The 22,714-nt window shown below is 41.3% G+C and overlaps 1 protein-coding gene across 6 annotated transcripts; it reads right to left on the bottom strand.

Moving 5' to 3' along the window:
- Window positions 1–1,593: 1,593 nt before the first annotated feature.
- On the bottom strand, window positions 1,594–20,524 carry LOC128913191 (leucine-zipper-like transcriptional regulator 1 homolog). Of its 6 annotated transcripts, none has more exons than XM_054210335.1 (9): window positions 20,426–20,524; window positions 19,779–19,975; window positions 10,161–10,422; window positions 9,338–9,417; window positions 8,465–8,543; window positions 6,839–6,885; window positions 5,227–5,347; window positions 4,131–4,317; window positions 1,594–3,549 (listed from the first exon to the last, which is right to left on the bottom strand). In XM_054210335.1, the coding sequence occupies exons 3-9, from the start codon at window positions 10,321–10,323 to the stop codon at window positions 3,105–3,107; spliced, it is 1,122 nt and encodes a 373-aa protein (XP_054066310.1). In that variant the 5' UTR covers window positions 10,324–10,422; window positions 19,779–19,975; window positions 20,426–20,524; the 3' UTR covers window positions 1,594–3,104. The 6 variants fall into 6 exon arrangements, with proteins under 6 accessions (XP_054066310.1, XP_054066306.1, XP_054066305.1 ...); XM_054210331.1 differs by having other exon boundaries at window positions 1,597–3,795; window positions 19,714–19,975; window positions 20,426–20,523; XM_054210330.1 differs by having other exon boundaries at window positions 1,597–3,795; window positions 20,426–20,523.
- Between the last annotated feature and the right edge of the window lie 2,190 nt (window positions 20,525–22,714).

The raw sequence follows: 22,714 nt of genomic DNA, 5'->3' as shown, positions 1-22,714 counted from the left end.
CATGCATTTTAATGTTCAGAAACAGTGGTAATTAAAGACGGTTTGTTGAGATAGGCTGATAGATTCGCTCTCTTTTCTGTATGATTTATGATACAACAGTGCATCTCGTGTCTCCGATGAGATTACAAAAGAACGTTGCATCCTTTTGCTTTGATTCTATGGACTGAATTAGACCGTGGGCCTATCAGATACATACGCAAGCTTCCCTTTTGTTCAGAGACGTTTTAAAGCAGCGAGCTTCAGTGGCAGCCCCTTCAGTCTGTGCCCAGCCAAAAATGATGTCTTTTGTTTTGTTTCTAAATAGTTGCCATTAGCTGGAGTAATTCCATTCATTATTTCATGCAGGCCACCACAGAGCTTTCAGATGGCGGCAGCTTTTAGTCACTCACTTGGGCACGGGATGAATTCTCATTAACTGATACAGTTATGGAGAAATAGCGTAACCACATCCACAAAGACTCTTCTCTTCCCCTGTGAAAAGGTGACTGCGATGGATAAAAGTGTGCCAGGAAAACGGGAGTGAGGCCACTTGGGGTGCTCCGAGACCCCCGTTAAGTGTAATTGCTAGCACGGGTTCAGTTTTGAAAGGGAAGATGGCCCAGGAAACGTGATACAGTGGTAGGAGCAAGGATTGTGCGCCTCGGTCTTGGGTACCGAGGCTCACACGTGCCCAGAAGGGCCGGGGTGCCAGGCTGCAGTAGCTTTGCATCTCAAACCTCGTCCCTTCCAGCTTGAGCTCGCCCTTGTTTTTATAAAGAGCTGGGTCAGCAAGGGGAGAAATAGCCCCAATGGCTTCAGTGGAGTCTGCTGTAGCGGACAGTCCCGCTTCCAGGACTGGAGCTCCCTTCTCTCCCATAGTATTATCGGGGCTTAGCTGCGGCTCAGCCTCCCGCAAGCGAGCCCTGAGCCCACCTCTGCAGCCACAGCCCCTTCCGAGCTCCTGTGCACCCCATGTCCTGTGCAGGGGCTGGGGGCAGCCGGGCCCCTGTGCCACCGGGCTGGTTTGAGAGGCTTAGGATCTCTTGGGTGAAGAAGCTGGAGTGGTGCCGAAGGCGCTGGTGCAGCCACCTGACTTGGCAAGCCGGCAGAGGCGAGGGGAGGAACCAGGGGAGATGGGCACCTTCTGCAAGCTGCTTTTTCTTCCCTGTGCCAAGCCATCACCTTTGGGCTGGCTCATGTCCTGCCTGCGTTGGCTCCAAGTAAATGTTAAACCCTTCATGGGGCTGCCAAAGGGAAGAGAGTTTTGGGGGGGAGGAAGAAAGGAATGGCGGAGGCTGGATGGCATTTTCCTGGGGCTCTTGCATGTCCCCAGGATACCTGTCCCTGCCAGGAGGCCTTCATGTGACTTGGAAAATCACTGGTTTATTGTTGCCCTTTCCAGTTAAATTTCCTTCCCTCATCAAGCCTTGATAAAAGTCTGTAGGTTACAGCAGCTCTCACTGGCTAATGCCAAAACAGACATGTCCGCCAGCAAAAGACAAACCTGCTGCTGACTTAAGACCGCAGTGCTCTGTACGAGCCCAGCCCTATTGCTCTGTGAAGTCCTTTCCTACCGGGCTCCTCTAAGTGGGCGATTCCCCATTCCTGGAGGAGAAATTCAAAGCCTGGGCAGCCCTTGAGGCTGGCTGAAGTGCCAGGAGGTGACCGGGGCCTGCGGGAGTGTGTTCCTTGTTCAGAAAGGTAAGGTCTTTGTTCATTTTGAAAATGTAAATACGTATTTTAAATTCATGAAAGCTCAGAAAACAAGCACACGCTGATCAGAAATGCAGCAGGCTTTATTCATATGTCAGCAGCACACAGTCCTCTCTGTTTCCAAACAAAGGTCGCAGAAGGTCCAAAGAACTCTTTAAGTTGCTTTTTGTGAACTCATTTCTAATTTTCCTGTTGAATTCATGTGACAGCTACTTGTGAAGAGATGATGAAAGTATCTGTAAATACTCTCACTTAAAATTAATTATTCCTATGAAACTTGAAAAGTTTCAGAACTTTCAAATATTCAGAAGTATTAAATCACACTTTCCACTGATTTCAGACATCAGCATCTCTTCTTACAGAATGCTGAAGTTCAGTCAGAGGGCCATTATCTTATTAACTTCTATGGAAATAAATGCTTGAAATGCTGGACAATATTATCTTTCAAAAAAAAAAAAGGCACTTTTTCTTTTCAACAAATCAAAACCATACATGAACTCAGGAAGTACGAGTATAGAGGGGAAGTGTGTAACAAACACTACCTATGTTGACAAAGCAGAGGGAGATGGAGTTGTAAAAGCAGAAATCCCTTTATGACTATAGTCTGGGTTACCAGTCAGAGCAGCCTGTGTCTCGTGCCGTTCCTGTCAAGCCTTCCTCTTTCTTTTTCCAATAGAAACTCAAAACCTTCTGATCCTGCGCTCAGTCATTACACTACCGTTCGCCGGGCAACTATTTTGTTCTTCCGGGTGTCATGTGCTTCCTCTGGTCTGATGTTGCACATGATTTTCAGGGGAACTCGAGGCTTCACTTCTTCAGGGTTTGATGCAATCCTTGAATATCTTCTAGATTTCACTTGCTAATTTGTCCGTTGGGTTTCTTCTTTGTTATAGGCCGTCTCATGTTGCAAGTACCTTGTGCAAAGAACATTCTCTGAAGAAAACAAAATCTTAAACGTCTTAGAAAATGTGACCATTAAGATTCATTGACCGTAACATGCACAAACTTGATTTAAATACAGTTTTATGGGTGGATATTTATTTCTTATGTCAGTGCAGAATGAGCAAGGTTTGCACCTGGAACGGCAGTTATAGAGCCTGCAGGGGTTACTTCTAGTCCTGATTTTCAAGGCAGCATCAGCCACTGCAATTTGAAAGAGTATTAACTGACCAGAAGAAAAAGTAACAAAAAGAGCAGCATTCCAACAAGGTCCTCTCAGAAATGGCAACTTGCATGCAAGTTGTGACTTAAATATATGTTGTTCACGTTGTAAAAAATCTGTTCACAGCAAATATGAGAAGGTTTAAAGTTGTTTTGTGCTGATAGGAAACTGAAGGCAGTTGCAAGCAGTTGGTTTACCACCTACTGGCACGTTGGTGGAAATTGACAGTTTCGCTTTGCAATCGAAGCGATCACAGGCTATCAAACTCCATTTGCCAGAATGAGATCTCGGAGAAGCTGGACAAAGGTTTACCCCCGATGAGCAGCAGCACATTGGTATCGCTGCTAACTTCATCCGCGGCGGTCACGTGCTGACAGTCGGTTCCTTCCTCTTCTCCCACAGTCTGGGCAGCAGCAAGTGTCTCTTTTTCTGAAGAGACAAAGAGACGGCGAGACTTGTCCTTTGACAAAATGCCCGTTGCTCTGTTTGGGTCCAGTTCTGCCTCTGAAGTGGTTTGAAATGCACAGAAGCCCCCTGGCTCCAGAGGCAAGCTAAAGGTTTTCATTTCGATGGCGTTGCTTTCCTCGTTGCTGAACGCTCGGTATGCAGGCTGGTGACGGAAGTAGTTGCAAAAATGAGTCTGCTTTGGGATGGTCACCAGCTGGTGATGGTCCTTCTGCTTACTCTTCCAATGGCTGGGGAATGTATTAGTGAAATCTGAGGTAGATTGGAAATCAACACCAATTCCTAAGATGCTGTGATACATTTTAGGAGAAAAGTTTGCCTTTGGAGCACTACTTAGCTTCTTCCATGTCTGCGTATGGAAATGATACTTCCAGAGGTCATCATTAGGACAGGAATTTGAAATCCCTCCACCAAAAATCAGCATAGAGTCTTTGAAGACTATTGAAGCATGACCTACCACTGGAGCAGGTCCTTGGCTAAAGGTAAGAGAAACCAGCAGTTAAGGGGAGACCAAAAAACTGACACTGATTTTAGCCTCTATTTTCCTTTTGACTCAAGAGAATGACAGCTGAACAGCTGCACTGGGACATCAAAATGACACTGCTGACAGCTGCGTCGACGCGTTGCCAACAGCTCTTCCAAGCAAAGCCAACTGGAGCCCCAGGGATCCAGCGGTGCTATGTCTTGATCTGAACGGTTCCTACAACCACCAAAAGGGCAACATCTCCCTCTCTGCCTGCACGCATTATCAAATGGTAGGACTAATTCTCTCTTTCTGTGTTAATTTTGTGTAACAAATAGTATAGTTTACCTTGTTCTGATGTTGGACCAGCTGCTGCTTACAAAGTCCCACTTCCATAAGTCCTTCTGTTCACTCAGCCCCATGAGTCCTCCGAAGAGGTACATGCCCGTGTGATAAACCACTGCTGAGTGGCCGTGCCGAGGTCCTGGGCCAGTATGGTGAGATGGGGTGGAAATGCACAACCATTTTCTTGTATCTGAAACCAAAACATTAATTTGTAGATGTACCAAATTTACCCTAGCATTCGAGAAGGGATTTGTTTCAAGAACAAAGTAACTATTCTGTTGGAGAATAAGGGTTTCTGCTCTAAGCTTACGACAATGTAAGCTAACTGCTTAAATTCTGACACTGAAAAAGTGCATTTAAAAAATCAGTTTTGAAATAAACTTTTAATGAAAATGTCAGATGCTGTATGACAGATGCCATGGAAATTTTATTTACAGTGCAGTTTTTCCTACGGCTTTGTTAATTCATTAACTCTGACATGGAAAGATAATTTCCTGGCTGTAAGAAGGAAACTCAGTCAACAAAAACATTCCCTCATTAATGTCTGTGCTTATTCTCCCTGTGAGGGAATGAAGGATGAGATAAACCATCATTCATTTCAAAATAGCAACTGAATGGCCACCAGATAACAAAAGCTATCCATTTAGGAAGTCTCTGGGAATCATCTGGTTTGCAACCACCGGATTAGTAATGAATATGCTAATGAAACCATCTCCTGTCAGGTCTGGCTCCCCATGGTCAATTCTAGATTTGAGATTCAAAAGATGGCATTAATAGGCTGAAGTCAGGGTCTCTGCTGCATCCGAAAGTTTTTGGTAATCCTTGAAGAACTTAGTGAATACTAAACAAAACATTCTCCCTGATTTTCAGCTCTAAAACTGGCAAATACTGCAAAACTTCTTCCAGTATAATACAGTCTAATTCACATCAGATGGGCACTAATTTAATTGACAGGATTCACAACTGACCGCTGCCAAACATAAGCCACAACTTACAACATTTCTACTGATAAGAATTTTCTTAACAGAGCAAGCCATGCTGTCCTGCAGCAGTCGCTGTTTTTACACTGGATCAAAACCTCATTGTGCTTTTAGCTTACCAAAATGGAAAGTCCAAAACTCCTGTGAAATGCCTCTGATGCCGAAGTATCCCCCGTAGATGCACATGCTGGAACGGTACACTACAGCACTGTGACCTTTTCTGTTAGTTGGTGCTGAGCTCTGAAATGGTTTAATAAGAAGACAAAAAACAGTTAACAGATGAAGGCATCTCAGTAGAAATTAATATCTTGGGAATGTTCCTAAGTAATGAAAACCATGGCTTTGGGTTCTGTTAAACTTCTTTGCAAATACAGCGTAAACCCACCACTGAAGGTTTGTAGGAGGCAAATACAAACCATTCTCAAATCTAAGCAACTCTCCCTTTTTAAGTCCACCACGATATCCCATGCCTGCAGCCTCCTCCTGTCTGCACTCACATCAGGAGCGCCGCTTTCACAGCTACTCCTAGGCACGGGGTCAGGACATGCTGTAAATATATCGGGCAACTCTTGGGAATATAACGGGGGATGTAGACCTTTCCACCATAAAGCACGGCCTTTCCACACTGAGGAAACATTAGTCCCAAGAGTAACTCTCACTCATCTCGCTTGGTGTGGTTTTGCCCTGCCAGAAGCACTAGTCCATGCCCAGACCCTCAGCAGGAAACCAGGTGGTTCCCGCTGCGCCCGCAGCGGTTTTCAGTGCTGCTGAGCCTTGAGGACCCAAACCCGGGGAGGCCCAGCTAAAGCCGAAACAAAATATAAAGCAAGTGTTTGGTTTTGTTCTTCTGTTGTTCTTTGGTTGTTTCTTCTCAAATAGCCCTTTTTTTTGGGAAGGGGGACAGGCGAGGAGGAGGAGGGAGACACATTCTCTATACTCAGTTTAGAATAATTACAAGAAACCATTTACTCCTATATATAAGGAGGAGTTGATACATAATTCCATCATGTTTGTCGTACATAAACAAAACTTCAGCAACCATATAACAGCTTCGTCCCTGCAAAATGACCCTGCAGTCCCAAACGTTCTCTTGACTCCTTTGCCAAGCACAGATAACCACAGTAGCAACTGTGTCACATCTTAACAAATGTTTTGTGCAATTTCATAGTGTAGTAACATCGTGAGGATGAAGTTTCAGTAGCAAAAAATAAGTTATTCCTTGTATGTAGTGATACAGAACCAATGTCATGAGACCAAGACATAAAAGCTTCCACTGAGGTTTCATTTAGAAGTGGCAGCGTCTTGGTGAGTCCACGTGTTCAGACTGAAGAAATGAAAAATGCTGCAGCACTTCACTTTTCAAAATCTATTAGTGTGACTGCCAATCTGTTTTCACAATGCTGCTTTTAAAAGCCCAGACTTCATGTATGGTTGCAATATTCCATTTAAGATTAGTTTTCTTGATAAGGATTTCAGAAAAACAGAAGCAGTAGTAGAGGAGAGGACTTAACTTCTTACATAGGACTTAAATTTTCAGAGCAGTATTTTTAAACACTGTTTTAACGAAGAAAAAGCCTTAGTTATTGAAAGTGCAAAGAAATAAAGTATAGCCACATGTCTCTGAAGAGATAAGATTGGAACTGTTTGGGGGAACATATTTCAAAGCAATCTGTTTAATCAACAAAGCAACAGGCATTTGATTCACACATTCACCACTTCCTGGCTCCTTACCTCAGTCTCTGCTGGTACGTTACGGCACTCTGTCCATCTTGCGGAATCTAGGGGATTGTTTTAATAAAGCGCAGTTTATATCCCAGACCACAAGAGGACACTCCTCCAACAATAATTTTTCAAATTACAGATCTAATTTTCAAGTAAATCTCATCCTGGTGTTTTCCACTGACAAGGATGAAGAAATCCGCCTCCCACTAAGACAGCAGTACCAAGGGACTTACAGGAGACATAGTTTAAAAAAAATTTCTGTATCCTTATCTGATATCGAATCACAGAGATACCATACTGTATTTCCTGTCTGCTACAGCTAAATTTCACAATGCAGAAATAATCTGTGATTTTCACCATTTTCCAAACTTGCAGAATCCCCAGATTTACCGATGGATACACGGCTTCTCCTATTTCTTATGTAAACCTTATGACAACAGCCTTCTTTTTCTTGCTCCTTTTCATAGATCCCTTAAAAGTAGTCCTCAATTAACTGTCAAAAAATCACTGATCTATGATCACCATGAAGGAGTGGAAATATCAGATACCCAGCATCAGAGGTAGAACGAGAAAGCAGTGCAAGCTTACATTAATAAAAGCTATGCTTGCCAGGAAAGATTTTAAATAATAAACATGAAAGAACTAGACATGCAACAAATTTTGAACAAATAATTCCCAATTTTCACTGATAAACACCGTGAATAATAAGATGCTTTCTCCTATGAAATATATTCTACCTGAGGATCTCCGTTCTTTCAGCAGGTAAGTATTTCAGACAAATGGTGTAAAACAAAGAAAGGATTAAAACAACACCCATTTACTTAAGGTTACGCAGTGAAGCAGCAAAAGAGGCCAGGAAACTTAAATCTTGGTCTTGCCACAGGATTTACTGGCTCAAGAAGTAATCAATCTCTCTCTCTCTCCCCTCTCCATCTGACAGCAAAATAAGCAGCCACTACTATAATACACAGTATTTCCAAAAGGAGAATATATCGTGTATGACGTTGCTATTAAATTCAAATGTTGCACTGCTTTAATTAAAACACATACTCAAAAGATCCCAAATGTTTGTTCTTAGGGGAAAAACACAAACTATGTTATGAAATGCTGATGTTAATTTCCCACCTTCTTATTTAATTATACCCCCTTTTTTCCAGTTCCATCATTGCTGTTGCCAGTTTATGTATTTCTTCAGTAAAAATACAAAATGAGATATACTTTACTGATCTACTTTCTTCCATAATAAAACGAAAAGCTCAGTTTTAAAAATTTATGTAACATAAGGAAAAAACTTCAAATATTATAAAATATTATGTATAATAATAATTGGGTTTTATGATCAAATATTAAACTTCTGGGGGGTTTGGGGGGAAGGAATGGAAATTCTGAGACCTTAAAACACATAAAACTTTCCCATAAAATAATTTCTAATTAAAGTAAGAGCCTAGTCTTTGATAGCTTAACAGCCTAATATTAGGGGGAAAATATGCACACGGTTTTACACACATTTTACTTCTTGGAAAGCCTAGGGAACGCTATGTTACAAGCAGCAGCAAACAGTTTTGTTCTTACTCTTTATTAGTACCTATAGGCTTGGAATGTCCCGTGGAAGAGACTGGCTATTGTGTATCATACCGATGTTATATATCCAGAGAGGAGTTTTTGCTTGCGTGAAGGCAGAGTCCACCATCCCACCAAAAACATACAGGGTGCCCTGCGAAATGCAAAAACATTTTTCACTTACAGGTAGGCATACAGCATAAAAATAATTTTTAAAACAATTCTTAAACGAAAAGGCTGCCATCACCAAAATATAATTAACAATAACGCATATGATGATCTATAAACAATTCAAGAGGCAACTGCAAAAAGCCACCAACTTCTAATCATGTCTTTATCCTCTCCCAGTAGGAAACCCCAATGAACAGTGTGCTGTTTTAACGGGAACGGCATTCCGGAGCCACTCACTTCCTTGTCAATCTGGAACAGCTTGAGGGATGTGGATCTGGAGCTTTCGGAGTCATTGCACAGGTAATATTAAATTCTATATGTTTGTAGAAAGATTTCGTTGCGTCGCAGCTCCTGATATCCTAAATTCTGCTTTCCCCTCACAGGCAAAGCTGGAATTCTGATTTGCCTTCACTTCCCCATCCCTCTTCTATGCAAGTTCTTAAGTGAATGTTTTTATGCTGTAGCTTATCATGCAAATGAATTCAGAGCAACTGTTACAACTAAGTCAAAGAATGTGCTGCCAAGGTCTTTATTGTGTATTACTAGTATGTACTGAGCGTTGACTGAGGAAATCAGGGAGATGCACACTGCTGCAAAGCTAAAACACTGTCACTTTATTCAGAAAGATTCCAAAACATTGGTGCAGCTACATCCATAATTGTACTGACATAAAAGTGTTTTCTGGGTTTAGTACATAATAATCTACGGCACTTTATTTCATTGTATAGCAGGAAATAAAATATTAGGATATGGACAATATAAATCTTTGCATACTACCTTATACGCCACCATTGAATGTTCTTCCAGTTCTTCTGGAGCATCTCTTGGGCAATCCAGCATTTCCCATTCATTTTTCACTATAAACCAAAGTTGAAGTTAAGACCGCCGTGCACTCAACACATAAACATTAGGGAAAAGGTGAAAAGAACAGCTTTGAATTGGCTGTACTGACAGAGTCAATGGGCGAAAATTAAGTGTTTTGTCATCTTTCCTCTCTGTTAGTTCAGAAGACTGAGGCACTTCCCTTAAGTATGTACATTTTTTCTTAAATGTAATAGGTTGATTTTGTTACTGCTTTTATTTTAATGCTATACTGTTACCTACATCAAACCCCAACTATTCCATGAGCATTAACCCCAGCAGAATTTTATGTTTTATTCTAGCAACAACAATTAAACAGGGAACATCATACATTCCGTCAAAAAATACAGTGTCATATTTGATAGCGTGTTATTAATATATTCTTACAAGGTATTGTATTCATGTGTTTCCTCTGTGCACTTTTACATGCATAAACTATTCCCATGTTAAAGAGTGAATAAAGCTATGTCCTTGATATCCATTGCTAGAACTAAGATATTTTAAATGATTCAGTATTTCTGGTAAAAAAAAAAAAAAAAAAAAAAGGAACTGAACTGAAATAAACTTTTCAGGACAAACACACACCATTTGCCCAAAGAACAAAATCCAGTTTATCCATCATTTTGATGGAGAGACTTTAAATGGGGATAATCTGTTAACTACGGAGTATCCCAAATTTCATGATGACTGGATGTAGAATCTCTTTAACCCTGGCATACAAGAGAAGGGGCAAACTTACCTATATTGTATCGCCAAAAATCCCTAAGACTGGTGGTGTTCCGCCCTCCATACAGATAAACAAATCCTCTGCAAATAATGCAAGCATGTTTATATCGATCGCAGGGAGTGGGCTTCTTCTGGGGTGCAGATTTCCAATCACAGTGTGTAGTTTTTCCTTTCATGCTGCCAACCAGGATTGTATCCAAATATCAACTGCAAAGGACAGCCATGTCAGGGGAGGGTCCCAGAACATCAAGGAGAGGGCTTAAACTCTGCTTGGTCTGTAAAAAGACAAAAAAGTAGTTTCAGATTTAAAAAGAAAAGGAAAATTAAAAGAAGATAGAAAAAAAGAAAAGTCCATGTCTTATGATAAAAAGTTACTGTGTTTTCTTTTCATTCTTATCAAAAACAACTTGACAATTTTGGCCATAATATAGGCTAACTCAAGTAAAGCATTTGCAATGATGACTCTCAGAGTCTTATATCAGCAAGACCAGGGCAGGTACATTCCTGGAACTGAATGTTTTCCACAGAACATCAGCGAGCTGAAGCGATAAACTGCAATACTCTACGTTTGCAATATGGTAGAAACCAAGGCTTGCTCTTTTTCACGATGGAAATGTACTTAAAACAAAATTCTGAAAGAGTGAATATTACAGATGAAAGTAATGCATTAGTAGTTGTCCAGAATTTATTTACTTTCATGTGTAAACCAGCTGAAATTAGGATACGTCTGGAAAAAAATTACACTATCCCTTGACTTGCCACAAGATGTCACTGTGTTCTGCGAAGACAGAAGTACCAAACCCAACCTCTATTAATCCTCTTTAAAATATATCACGGCCAGTGTTTTGAAGGTTATTTTATGAAGTACTAAAAAAAAAAAAAAAATAAATCAGCACTAGGCCAAATTCTGGGATTTGTCTTGGTAATGTGTCTGAGGTAACTGAAGTGAAAGCTAGATTCCAGCCATATTGAGGACCTAGGATGGAAACTGATAGGTAACAATCTGTCAGTATGGACACGCAATTAACTCCTAGGTACTGCAAAGTAACACCTGTTCTTCCACAGTTCCAGTGTTTTCTGCATTTAACTTCTCTAGTTTAAGTACGCATGTATTTATCATCCCAGTGGATAAAGTCACGTAACTCTCAGCTCAACATAATGATCGTGCACCAAATCCATTCTTTTGATTTGAGACTATTTCCAAGATAAATCTGATAAACGTATGTCTACTTGGCACACTTACTTATAATTAAAAAAAAAACAAACAAAAAAAAACCAAAAAAAAACCCACACAACAAAAAACCTGACAGCAGACATACCAAATTTGTCCTGGATGTAGAGCAATAAAACCATTTACATCCATAGAGAACTTTCACTACAGCTGCTGCCCACAGCCTTCCTGAGTAAAGCAGTGACAAGGCTGGAAATTTTCCCTCCATCTCCTCAGAAATGGGATGAGAGTAACAAAGCTATTAAAAAGTCTGGCCATTTCACATCACAAGCAGCAGCGTAGGCACAGGCATTGGGGCCATCCACCAACTTCCACCTTAATGCATCGGAGTCTTCAGCCTATGTGTGCCGAATGAACACTTTTTCAAAGTAGCCACTGTGCGGTACTCAAAGGCCATCTTCTCTGATGGTTTCATCTTAATCTTTTGGTTTCCCAGGTTAATTCACAAGGACGCTGCATAAAAGCCTCAACCACTTCCAGGTAAGGTTTGAAATGTAAATTGTTTCCCACATATGGTAACTGAAAATTTCTTTAGGCCAGAGCAGTTACTTAGAAATACGGCAATGACCAGTTTAGATTAAACGAAGGCTTCTCCCTCAAATCTACATGCAGGTATTTTTACTATATGTATTGCCACTGTATAACTTAAGACATATGAACTGTGCCTTGAAGTTCATTGCATAAAACTATATTTAGCTATATATATGCCAGCAAAGGTCAACATAAGCACTGCTCACCCTGTGCATATCTGATTACAGGATGAGGCAGGATGTACCGAGATACTGCACAGTATCCAGATCGCTATCAAAAGTTTACGTGCTATAAAAAGGAAAGATCAATGTTCTCTTGGATTCAATGATAAATGAGCAGTTAACTACAGAAGAAAAAAAAAATATTATAAAAGATTTCTGTAAAACCAGTTTGTATGTCCATAAACATGCTGAATAATGGTGGCCAGCTAAATAACCCTTTATTTAATAATTTTTCTATGTACTTCTATAATAAGCCTTCCTTTTTATTTTTCTCTCAGGATCCTGCATGTCTTCTGTTTCACTGCTACACTGGAAGCAACATTTTTGTTTCCCAGAGTTTTCAGTATTCTGCCTCTGTGCCAACACCCATTGTCTGGAGAGGTTTATCTATGAAGCAGCACAAACACATACCCCCTGCTTCAAAGTTTTCTCCTGTCTTCAAGGATTCCCTTGTTTTCAAAAGCCTGGATTTGTCCCAGGCAAATTCACGAGCTATCCTTCCCTCCACCCATTAACAGCGAGGATCCTCACTGTCCCTTCATGCCATCGTCTTCTTCAAGGCTCTGGCAGATCAGCTGGTACATGACTGCTCCGGTTTGCTGCTCCACCAGGGGCAGAGGCAAGGTGTGTATCCAAAACTCTGTCACTCCACAGCCTGCTGCGCTGCCTACAGTGGCCATTCCCACACAGCCCCTGCTGTAGGAAGTACCTGGCAGCAAAGTACCAGTGTAAAATCTGGGAGGAAAGGTGGCCTTTGCACCTTAAATTACCATTTAAGCAGGTAGAGTATCTGGAGCTGCTGATACTCTGGAGCTGAGTCTGCAGAGCTAGCTCAGGTGTAGATGTCTTAAGCGCTCACTGCATGCTGCTTCAAAAGCTAGCTCAAGGCCAGAATAGCAGTAGCCTCCTATACTGGCAGAAAATGAAGACTGGTATTTATTAAACTCCCTCTTTAAAAATCACATTGATTGGCTCCATCGAGCTTTGCTGAGCTGGTGACTGAAACACCAGATGACCAGGGCCAGTACCACACATGGTATAAAGTGCTTTTTGTAGCATGCGTATTATCCCAGGTGCTTGCCTTTTCTGCGGTATTGCCACTGCTATTGTCCTAAAAATACCAAGTGAACTGTAGCCCAGTATCTTTGTGATTATTACTGACATCTCTGTTAAACATACCAGAAGTTAGGACACAGCCTTTATAAAATATGAACAGCTTAACTGTTACTTCGATTCCTGAAATCACAATAACTACAGTGAGACAACATGCTACAGTGAGATGCTTCAGATATTAAATATTCTATTTGCAAAAGGGGTAGGTCTGTATTTTCACTATATCTGAAATTTGTACTTATTGCTATTTATTCCCAAAGGAAGTGAGCCTAGGAAGTGTTTGCAAGATGAATCCTTACTGCATCCCTCTCTTCAGGTGTTCACAGAGAAGTCCAGGGGGGAGTTGCACATAATTTAAGGAAAAACAAAAATTACAGTAAAACAAGCTATAAAAGATACATTCATATTTCATATTAATATGAAATGCATATGATCTAATTTATCTCTAAAATTTACCATTTGTAAGACTGGAATAGATTTAGTGACAAAAACATGCTAAAGAATCTCTTGCAGCATATTCTGATAAGAGTAGTATTGCATTAATTACATTAATCTCTTTATGCAAACCAGTACTGTAAGCTATTACTGCAGAAAACTGAAGTATAATCTTTTTACGATTCGTCTGAAAGAATGCAAGATTGGCAGCATTTACAAAGGTTGTGCATTTCTCTTTTCCAGGGGAATTAGCAGCTATAAAGTAGTGACGCATTATAGGTGTGTAAGTCCATAATACTTTATGGCATGCATTGAAAAGGGAAAAGCAGCTGAAGACATGAAACACGGATTCCTAACTCCCTAACTCTGCCAAAGCTTCTCTGTAACTGTGGCCAATTCATCTATTTACTTCCACAGTACTGGGGACAAAGACACCTCCTTAGTAAAACAATTCAAATTTGCTGATGCAGTGCTGTGTGACAGTAGCAAGGTATTACTACTATTGATATAATTTAATGTCAAAAAGGTGATAGGTCTCTGCTATTAATACTTTACAAAGGTAAAATGGGCTTGTCCCCTTGAGTTTTGTTTTTTTTTCACAGCTATAAAACTGGTTATTCCTCTTCCTACATATTTCTCTTTGTTATTCTTCCTACAAACCTTGCCTCCTATTATACAAACACTCAGAGAAGAAGACAGCCCTGACTTCATATAGTAGATTAGCCACAAAATCCTGTCCACTTGTTTATCTACCCCAGCTGAACTCTGTAAGGCAGGCGAGCAGGATGGGATAACAAAAGGCCAATCTGGGATTAACTGAATGGGTGTCTCTTCCCAGTCACACCTTCTGAGCATCAACTGACCCTTGTGAATCACAGCCATTTACTCTCTCAGCATAAGGCATTCTTGGAAGTGGACCTACAATCACTTAAACAGATCAGTTAACAAACTGCTTCATTTCAGAGCTGGGGAAAAAACAACCTTCAAAATTGATCTTGAATCTTGCCTTTCATCACTGGTATTTTGAACTACAAACTTGACTCCTGCATTGCCTTTCTCTAGAACCAGACTCACCAAAGTTCATCTACCGCCTACCTTAACAGTCCTGTTTCCAACGAAAAACTGCTGCTCTTCTGAGAACAATGTCACTGAGCAATATCCTCTGGGTCACGCAACACTGACCTCAGCTTCAACTTCGTACAAGCAAGCAAGACCAATTATCCAATAGGAAGCTCTAACTTTAGCAGAATTTAAAAAAAAAAAAAACCCAAAAAGACAACTCAGAACATTTTTATCCAAGTTTTTTTTTTTTTCAAAAACAGCTGTAGCACACACAAAAAAATGGCTGCTGCTCTCCAAACTCTTCTGCCATTTCATTCTAAAAATAGCTCCTGTGCAATCAATCCCAATTGTTAAACGGCTGGAGGAGCTGTGAGACAAGGACCTAAAGAGCTGCAATTAGCGTGGTAACTATAGCACAGTGCTTATCAATTAATGGCGCCACACTACTGTTTCATAATACAAATAATTCAGGAAATGTAGAAAGACAGGAATTACTTCAGGAAATGTAGTTTATATGTTCATTATATAATTATTTATATTTCTATTAGATGTGGTTTCTCAGACAAATGGATTTATTGATTTAAAGTATTACTTAAATAGATCTTCATTAAAGCCTTTTCCTACCTTTTTCTGCCTTGGTCCCCTGATTCATTTCCATCTGTTTTCAATATACTTAGAAGTTTCAGATTTAAAAGGATCGAGCCTTTTGAAATATAATGAGATACGAAACCACTCACATTGGGGGGAAGAAAGTAGGAAGTTTTGGTTTTTTCTGTTAATGACACAGTTTTCTGAACTGAACCCTTGAACCTTTCCATGCAGAACACTCTATTTTCTTATTGGACAACTTGATGTTTTACTGCTCGTCAAAAATAATAACATTCCTGACTTTACTTATCTTAGAAACCTTTGCTTTAGTGGTGGTTTTGTTGTAATGTTTGCTCCAATGGGACTGTCTGCATGAATAAGGAGGAAACTTTGACTGAAGACGTGCAATGCAGTTACAAAGTTCTAAAAACAAAACCACTTTGTTTAGAATAGTTTAGAGAGTAGAGGGTTTTTTTTCCAGTGTATCGCATTTACTTGCAATGCTTTACTATCTGTCGTAAATTTTAGTATCCTCAGGTTTCCAGTTTTATTATTTCCTAAATTCAAGTTATTATGAACTGTTTTTCAGGTGGGTTTTGTTTTTTTGGGTTTTTTTTTTTTCATTTTTTCAAAATACAGGAACTAATTCTCAGAGATGCTCAGCTTCATAATTTCAACCTGAAAGAACAGAATGGCCCTACGAATATAGGGTATCTGTAATATTTCTGTATTATGAGAATTCTGAATTGAAATAAGGGTCTTGCTTTGCTACGTGTTGTAAAACATGCAGTTACTACATGACTGACCTTACAATTGAAGTAGTCAAGACAAAAGGAAGGAGATGGAAAATGGTGTTTGTTCTTACAGGGGGAAGCTGAAGGACAGAAAGAGGATTTGTAAAATGACAAAGCAGGGGACGCAGCTCCATCCCGATTTCAGGGTTCAGAAAAATGACAGGTACTTTCAAGCAAAACAATAACACCCCTGTTGACTTCATAAAGCTTAGAGTGGACATGCTGAAAATTTACAGAAAATTAGAAAGGCTTTTATGTTGAATAACTTATTTGAATTTTAACAGGTTTAGGGTAGTATTCTTAAACATTATCACTGTTATATTTCAGTGCTTCAGAACACTTTTTGTAGTGAACAGGTATTTCAAAGGAGGCAACTCTTCCACAAGAGTCATGTATGATTACAGTTTGTATATACTGTACACCTATATATTTAACTACTACTTCTGGGGTGTGCAGTCCCAGACCACCGAGGGCACTGGCACCTTTACTGCAAAACAGATGAGAGCATCACAAATGCTCTTGTGAACAGCTGTCCGCCTGTTTCTGGAGCTCTGCAGGTAAGATATCGCACTTCTTCAATACAGATCACATTAATATTAAAGCTCTAATTTCACAATTTCAGAATAAATTTATATGTTTGCATATAATCGCAAAATTAATTTTTGAAAATTTAAATTATTAATATATTCTCTTTGGGTTTTTTTCTAGAAGCTTTTGCCCACAAATCCTTTATGTTCATTACTGTGTAGCACTACTCGATCTCTATTACAAAGAGTTCTTAAGTAGTAATAAACATAAGAATATATTAAATAAAGAAGTATAAATATATCCAGTTGTATTTTCTCTGTGCTAGGTATATTTCTCATTTTTAAGTAAACAACTACAACTTGATTTGGGGTGATACAGTAAATATTTAATCTATTTCCCAAATATAATGGTGGTGGTGGTTCTGGAGAAAAGAAATTCAGTACTTAAAATATTTCTTGGATTGTTACATCTTTATATACAACGCTAGTATATGAATCAGGAAATCACCTTTGTCACTGTATTGAAGTAAGCCTTGTATTACAGGCAAAAAATAAACATGTCTATATTACCTTACTTTCACAGCTTATTTTCCTTAGTAAATTAAAATTTTAGTTGTTTGGGATTTGCTGGGCTTTTTGTTGTGTGGGGTTTTTTCTTAAGAAGAATGGGGCTTTTTCATAAAAAAAAAGAAAAAAGAATATATAGTTTTGAGTAGTAGATCTCCCAGGGTAATCTGTTAATTATGACTTCCAGAACTGCAGCTTATCATTTGTCTACAACCCAGCTTTGAAGTTTCTGAGAAAGACCTGCCTGAAATACACATCTGTAGGTGGCACAAGTACAGCATGTTATGGACTTATAAATCCAGTGCACCAGCCATGCCTGATCAGAAGTTTATGCTGATAATAAATGCGAGTGTGTATGGGTTTTGTTTATTTTTGGTCCTTAATAGACTATTTGCTACAGAAATCTAATCTGCTTTTCAAATCTTATTTAAGGTCTCATTGCTGACCTCATCCATAGGCATGTCAAGAGCTCATTCTCTCTTGTGGTCTTACCATATAACTGGGATAAACACCCTGCCTGTGAAGTACCACTGCAGCAAGATGACTCTTTGGACGTTAGCTGAGACAAACGGGTAATTTTTCAAGTTCTTGATATGGCAGAGGGAGAAAATACAGTTCCTGGTCCTCACGCTTCAAGGTAAAAGAAATAAGAAACTCCAACCATGTTCACAGGGCACTCTAAGATGTATTTGGCCTTTTACCCTTTCCTTGGAAGTAATCTGTACTGTCACCACTGGAAACAGGTCATTCTAATACATGGGTCATCACCTCTTCCCACCAGAAATAGCAGTTTTTAACATTCCTAGAAGGCATCATTTTGGCAATTTCAGAAAAACTTACTAGTTGGATTCTTTCATGCTACAGTAGGTAGATGCCCTGGAGATTCAATGTAATAAATCTGTACTTAGGTGTGACTGAATGCATCTTCTTGACAGCTCGTGACCTGCTGTTGAAGCAACTTCAAAATACTTTATTTCCTAGGGGAGACTCTACTTGCGCTAATTCACAAAATTTTCTAGGTTAGGAAAAAAGACTCTGGTTGACAAAGGAGTCAGTGGCTACCCAGTCTGGCTACTCTCCTCAGGCACGAATTAAGAGTACTATAGTATATACTTGACAGCTGAGAGTATATCAGTGAAAAGCTATTATCTTCCATAGAAAAAGAGGATGCACTGAATTTTACTTCTTTGTTCTTTATATTCCCTGACTGAGAAAAAGGAACATCTAATAAAACAGTCAGCCACACTTACAACTTAATGCCACACTTCACGGAAGACAGACAATGTGTTTTCCTTGTCCACAAGATATTTTGCCCTTAGATGAACATGGAGCAATGGGGTAGAGAAGACAGACAAGGTTATGAGAATAGCAGAAGCTGCAGCTTGAAGAAATATGAGGGAGGAAATAGAGGGCATTTGGCAATGAGAATAATAAAATGTTCCAGCTGGCAAATATTAAAACATCCAGATATCATGTTAGCATCAGTATGAATTTAGATTACACAGTATGGGAGAAGTCATGAGAGACTTGCGTGAGAAAGAATCAGATGGCACAACTGGAAAGATTGTCAGTAATGACTGGAGGAAAAACTGAGTACAGAAAGGATCTTTTATAGGGAAGATGAATTTACACAGTCAGGTGAAAGATGCTTGCATAAAGACAGATGATACAATTGCATAGCTGGAATAGACTGCATAGAGAGGAATAGCTGGATTTTAGTCTGGCAAGGAAAACAAAGGTGTCAGGCGGGCAAACAGTAATAATAACTGTGGTGGTTCACAATAACCTTGATGCCAACAGTTACTGGGCTTCACTACCAAATGGAAAAAAACCAAACCCACATAATTTCAATATATAAAGGAGACAGAAAGCATATGAGTAACTTTACACATACACGTTGTCGCTCCAAATTCAAATGGAATTACTCATGTGAATAAAAGCAGTGATATGCATGAGCCTGCACAATGTAGCCTAGATACCAGAGCAAAAGAAGGACCAACTCTTTTGTTAGAAGTCTGAAAAAATGTTTTGCAAGCTGTTTTCATATTCAGACTCCGAATGACAAGGGTCCATTTTTGACTGGAGCTTGGCTTTCTGAAAAATCCTCACTCCCAGCTAACGTAGCCCAGTATTCATCCCAAGCCAGATGCACTTTGGCTTGGGTTTTGGATGGTTGCATTTCATTGTTTGTCTTTTGCTCGATAGAAGGCATTCTGCTGCTTGATGCTCTTTGATTGTGGCAAAGGGAATGAGCAAAAGGAGGGTGGTGAATCTCCTAAACTGGAAGCAAGGACAGAAGAGCTCTGCCTCTCCCTACCACAGACCTCCTGCGCAGCATCACGGAAGTCGCAGGTCCCCTTTCCCCAGCGATCTCCTGGCTGCAAAGTGCTGACGCTGCTTCCTTCCTTTCATGTACTTTGTTTTGTTTCGTACCTTTAGACGAAAGCAACTTTGTATACAACTGCACACAGCTGTACAAGCCTACAGCTGTGCTTACCAAAAGGCTGTCTTAAGTGTTCCCTGTGCTGCTGTGTGTGCGTTAGAGTGGGTCAGTGCCCTCACCGCCTTCCTTCTGCTCCCCATCTGTGGGTGTCAGCGCTGGCCTCTCAGGTGCTGGCTTCTCCTTGTCGAGCACCAGGGTGGCTCTGGCTGTAGCAGGTGCCGCTGGGGCCCACCACCCTCCTGCTGCACCCCTGCCAGGCCTCACCTTCTTCCCCTCTCCTGGTGCTGCTGCTCACCACATCAGATGGGGTTTGGTCCTGATGGGACATGAAGGAAAAAAGAAAAAAAAAGAAAGAAAAATCTCATGAGCCTGTATTTGGTCAGGAGTCCCCCTGTGCCCACTGACTCCCCTCAGGTTTGCCTCCACAGGGGGACACCCTGCAGGCCCCTCAGCCCAGGCACCTCACAGGGGGACACCATACCGTGCACGCCCCTCATCCCAGCCGCTAAATGGGGACACAGACCCCCAACCCCGGAGAAGAAGGAGGGAAGGATCCCCCTCGGGCGGCCCGCCACACAGCGGGACCCGAGACCACCCACCCCCAGCCCGGAGGCCGCCGGGCAGTGCGTGAGGCGAGGGGCGCTCCGAGGGGCGGGGAACAGGCCTGTCCCGCTTGGCCGCCACCACCCGGGAACGAAACTCCCTCCCCGGGGCAGCAGCCGACAGCCTCCGCTCGCCTCCTCCCTCTCCCCGGGCTCCCTCTCACCTCCCGAGGGCGGCGGAGCCGGCGGCGACCCCGGGCCAGGCGGGCGGGAGGCGCGGCCCCGGCCCCGAGCCTGCGCGGCGGCGCGGAAGCGGCTGGGTGCGTTGCCGCCGGCTGCGGCTCGGCCCCAGGTCGGGACGGGCTCCGGGAGGGGCTGGCGGGTGTCGCGGCCCCCCTTAGCGGGGGCAGGAGCCTGTGGTGCTGGGGGCCGCGGGCTGCGAACGCGGCCGGGAGGAAGGTGCCGTAGTCGCTCACTGCCCTGGCACGGCCCTGTTATTCGCGGGTGATGTATAAAATCCTGTGTCGGGCCAGAAAAAAACCTTTTTTTTCTTTCTTATTTTTGGGTTGACGTTGGGAAGGGGGAGCACGGAGGGCGGCTGTTTGTTTCTGCGCTCGCTTCCAAGCCCTTTTAAGTCAGTATTTAGCCCAAAGATCCCTCCTCAGAGCCGCAGCCCCAGAGCTTGCTCGGACTTGTGTCCTTGGCTTTCTGCTCATCGCCTTCCACAGGGTTTGCTTGGGGTTTTTTCTTTCTGTTTCTTCTTTACAGCTACATAAGGCTTCATAAAACAGTCGGGAATGAAACTCCCCCGCCCACACGTGCCTCTCTTTTCCATGCTGACATGTTTTCCTGCGTTCGGGTGGAGGCTACTACTTCTTCCTTCGTATTGCTCCTAAAAAAGCAAAGAGCTCAATTGTTTTTTCAAGTTACCGTAAGTGGGGGCCAAGAGATACACCCTGTCTTGGGCAGTGCAGAGCATGTGGCCTGGACTGTATCAGTTATATGAATACCTTCAATTATAATATATTATGTATAATATATCAGAGTACGGTAGCAATATATGCTTCTGAATTTCTTATGCTAGGACTTCAGGTGTTATTGAGAGGATGGACCAGAACTACAGTGCAGAGCTTTCCCCAGACCCTCTTAATTGCCTCCCGCTAGGAATTAAAAAAAAAACACCAAACAAACAACAAACCCAAACCCCAAAACAAACCTACACATTTTTCATAAAAAGAACTCTGAGATCATTAGCTAACATTTGGAAGTCCCTCAAATTAACATGCGTGAAGGACTGTGGCCAAACTCCCACTGGCTCCCATAAAAGCAGTAATCAGTCCTTCAAGCAAGATTCTCTACAAAATAACACCCAGAAGCCCCTGCAGAAGGGATTGCCAATCTCACCATCTGACTACATTAAAAACAGCAGTAACAATGTGATAATTGACAGGAGAAACTTCCCTGACAAGGAATGAATCAGTGTTTATTTTTAGCCTTTTCCCCAAACGCCTTATTTAAACAGAAGATTAACTAATTATTTCCGTCCCTATATTGTCCATGCTAGAAACAGGAGATGGCAGATCCTTATGTATCTGTAGGGAGCACTTTGTTTTGGCTCATCCTTCTGAGGTCTGCACCCTGGACAGATGCGATTGTTCCTATTGTCCTTTCATATCTAGTCCGATCAAATATGAAAAGTATCACGGTTTCACTAAATTTAGACAACCTCCAATCAACATTTTTTATTTCCTAAATAACAAGCCTTGAAATGGTTTCAGAAAATGTACATTGTGATTTTCTCTGTATCCCACCTTTGCTCCAAAGCTTCCCTTGGACAACAAGTCAGTATTAATCCTGTCACTGCAGTTGCCCACGGCAGCCTTTTGCAATGACGGAGAAGATAAGGTTGCTCTACTTGTGCAGGGGAGCCAGCACTAAAATCTTATTAAGGAGAAGGCAGCTCACCTGAGAAAAGACTGCCAAAACATTTATGGGATAAAGGCAAGGAAAGAGTATCAATCCCAATGGCACCAAATGTCTCTGTTTCTGGTAATAAGCTTTTTGGGTTCTGCTTTGTTTTGAAGTGGGGGACTTGAAGCGTTTTTCTTAAATTTTGAATGAATTGGGGATTGCAGCATGGGTTTCATTAGCAGAAAAGGAATGAGTCTTCTTTGGAAAAGTCTGAGGATATATTTTTGTGGCTTATCTGCTATGGAACTAAGAAACATAAATGGCCCTTTGTTTCATTTTACTGCATATCTATAATATGAGGATTGCTACAAAGCATACAAAGAGCTGATTTACCGCTCTCTTACTTTCATAGTCTCAAAGCAGTTGTACCACGCTAAATTGATAGGTCAAATTGTATTAGTTTTAGTCCTGAAAAGTGAGTCTCATTTTCAGCATCCAAGTATTTATTCTTCAGTGGAAAACATTTGTGGAGAATTTGTTTTCTGTGTTCCTTAGTATTTCAGATAATTTTGGATATGACTACTTGGGCTAGGCCAGTTCTA

The sequence above is a fragment of the Rissa tridactyla genome, chromosome 7 (genome assembly GCF_028500815.1).
Source record: "Rissa tridactyla isolate bRisTri1 chromosome 7, bRisTri1.patW.cur.20221130, whole genome shotgun sequence".
NCBI classification, from domain to species: domain Eukaryota; kingdom Metazoa; phylum Chordata; class Aves; order Charadriiformes; family Laridae; genus Rissa; species Rissa tridactyla.
The sequence above is the reverse complement of the archived record's forward strand: the minus strand, read 5'-3'. Positions and strand labels throughout refer to the sequence as shown.

What these genes read in the sequence shown, in the direction of transcription:
- LOC128913191 (XM_054210331.1), bottom strand. Translation starts at nt 10,323, where the DNA reads ATGAAAGGAAAAACTACACACTGTGATTGGAAATCTGCACCCCAGAAG. An exon ending in ACGTACCAGCAGAGACTGAG is followed by an intron (nt 5,348 to 6,838) that starts GTAAGGAGCCAG and finishes AAACCATTTCAG; the next exon opens with AGCTCAGCACCAACTAACAG. An exon ending in GTTTTGGACTTTCCATTTTG is followed by an intron (nt 4,318 to 5,226) that starts GTAAGCTAAAAG and finishes TTTTGGTTTCAG; the next exon opens with ATACAAGAAAATGGTTGTGC.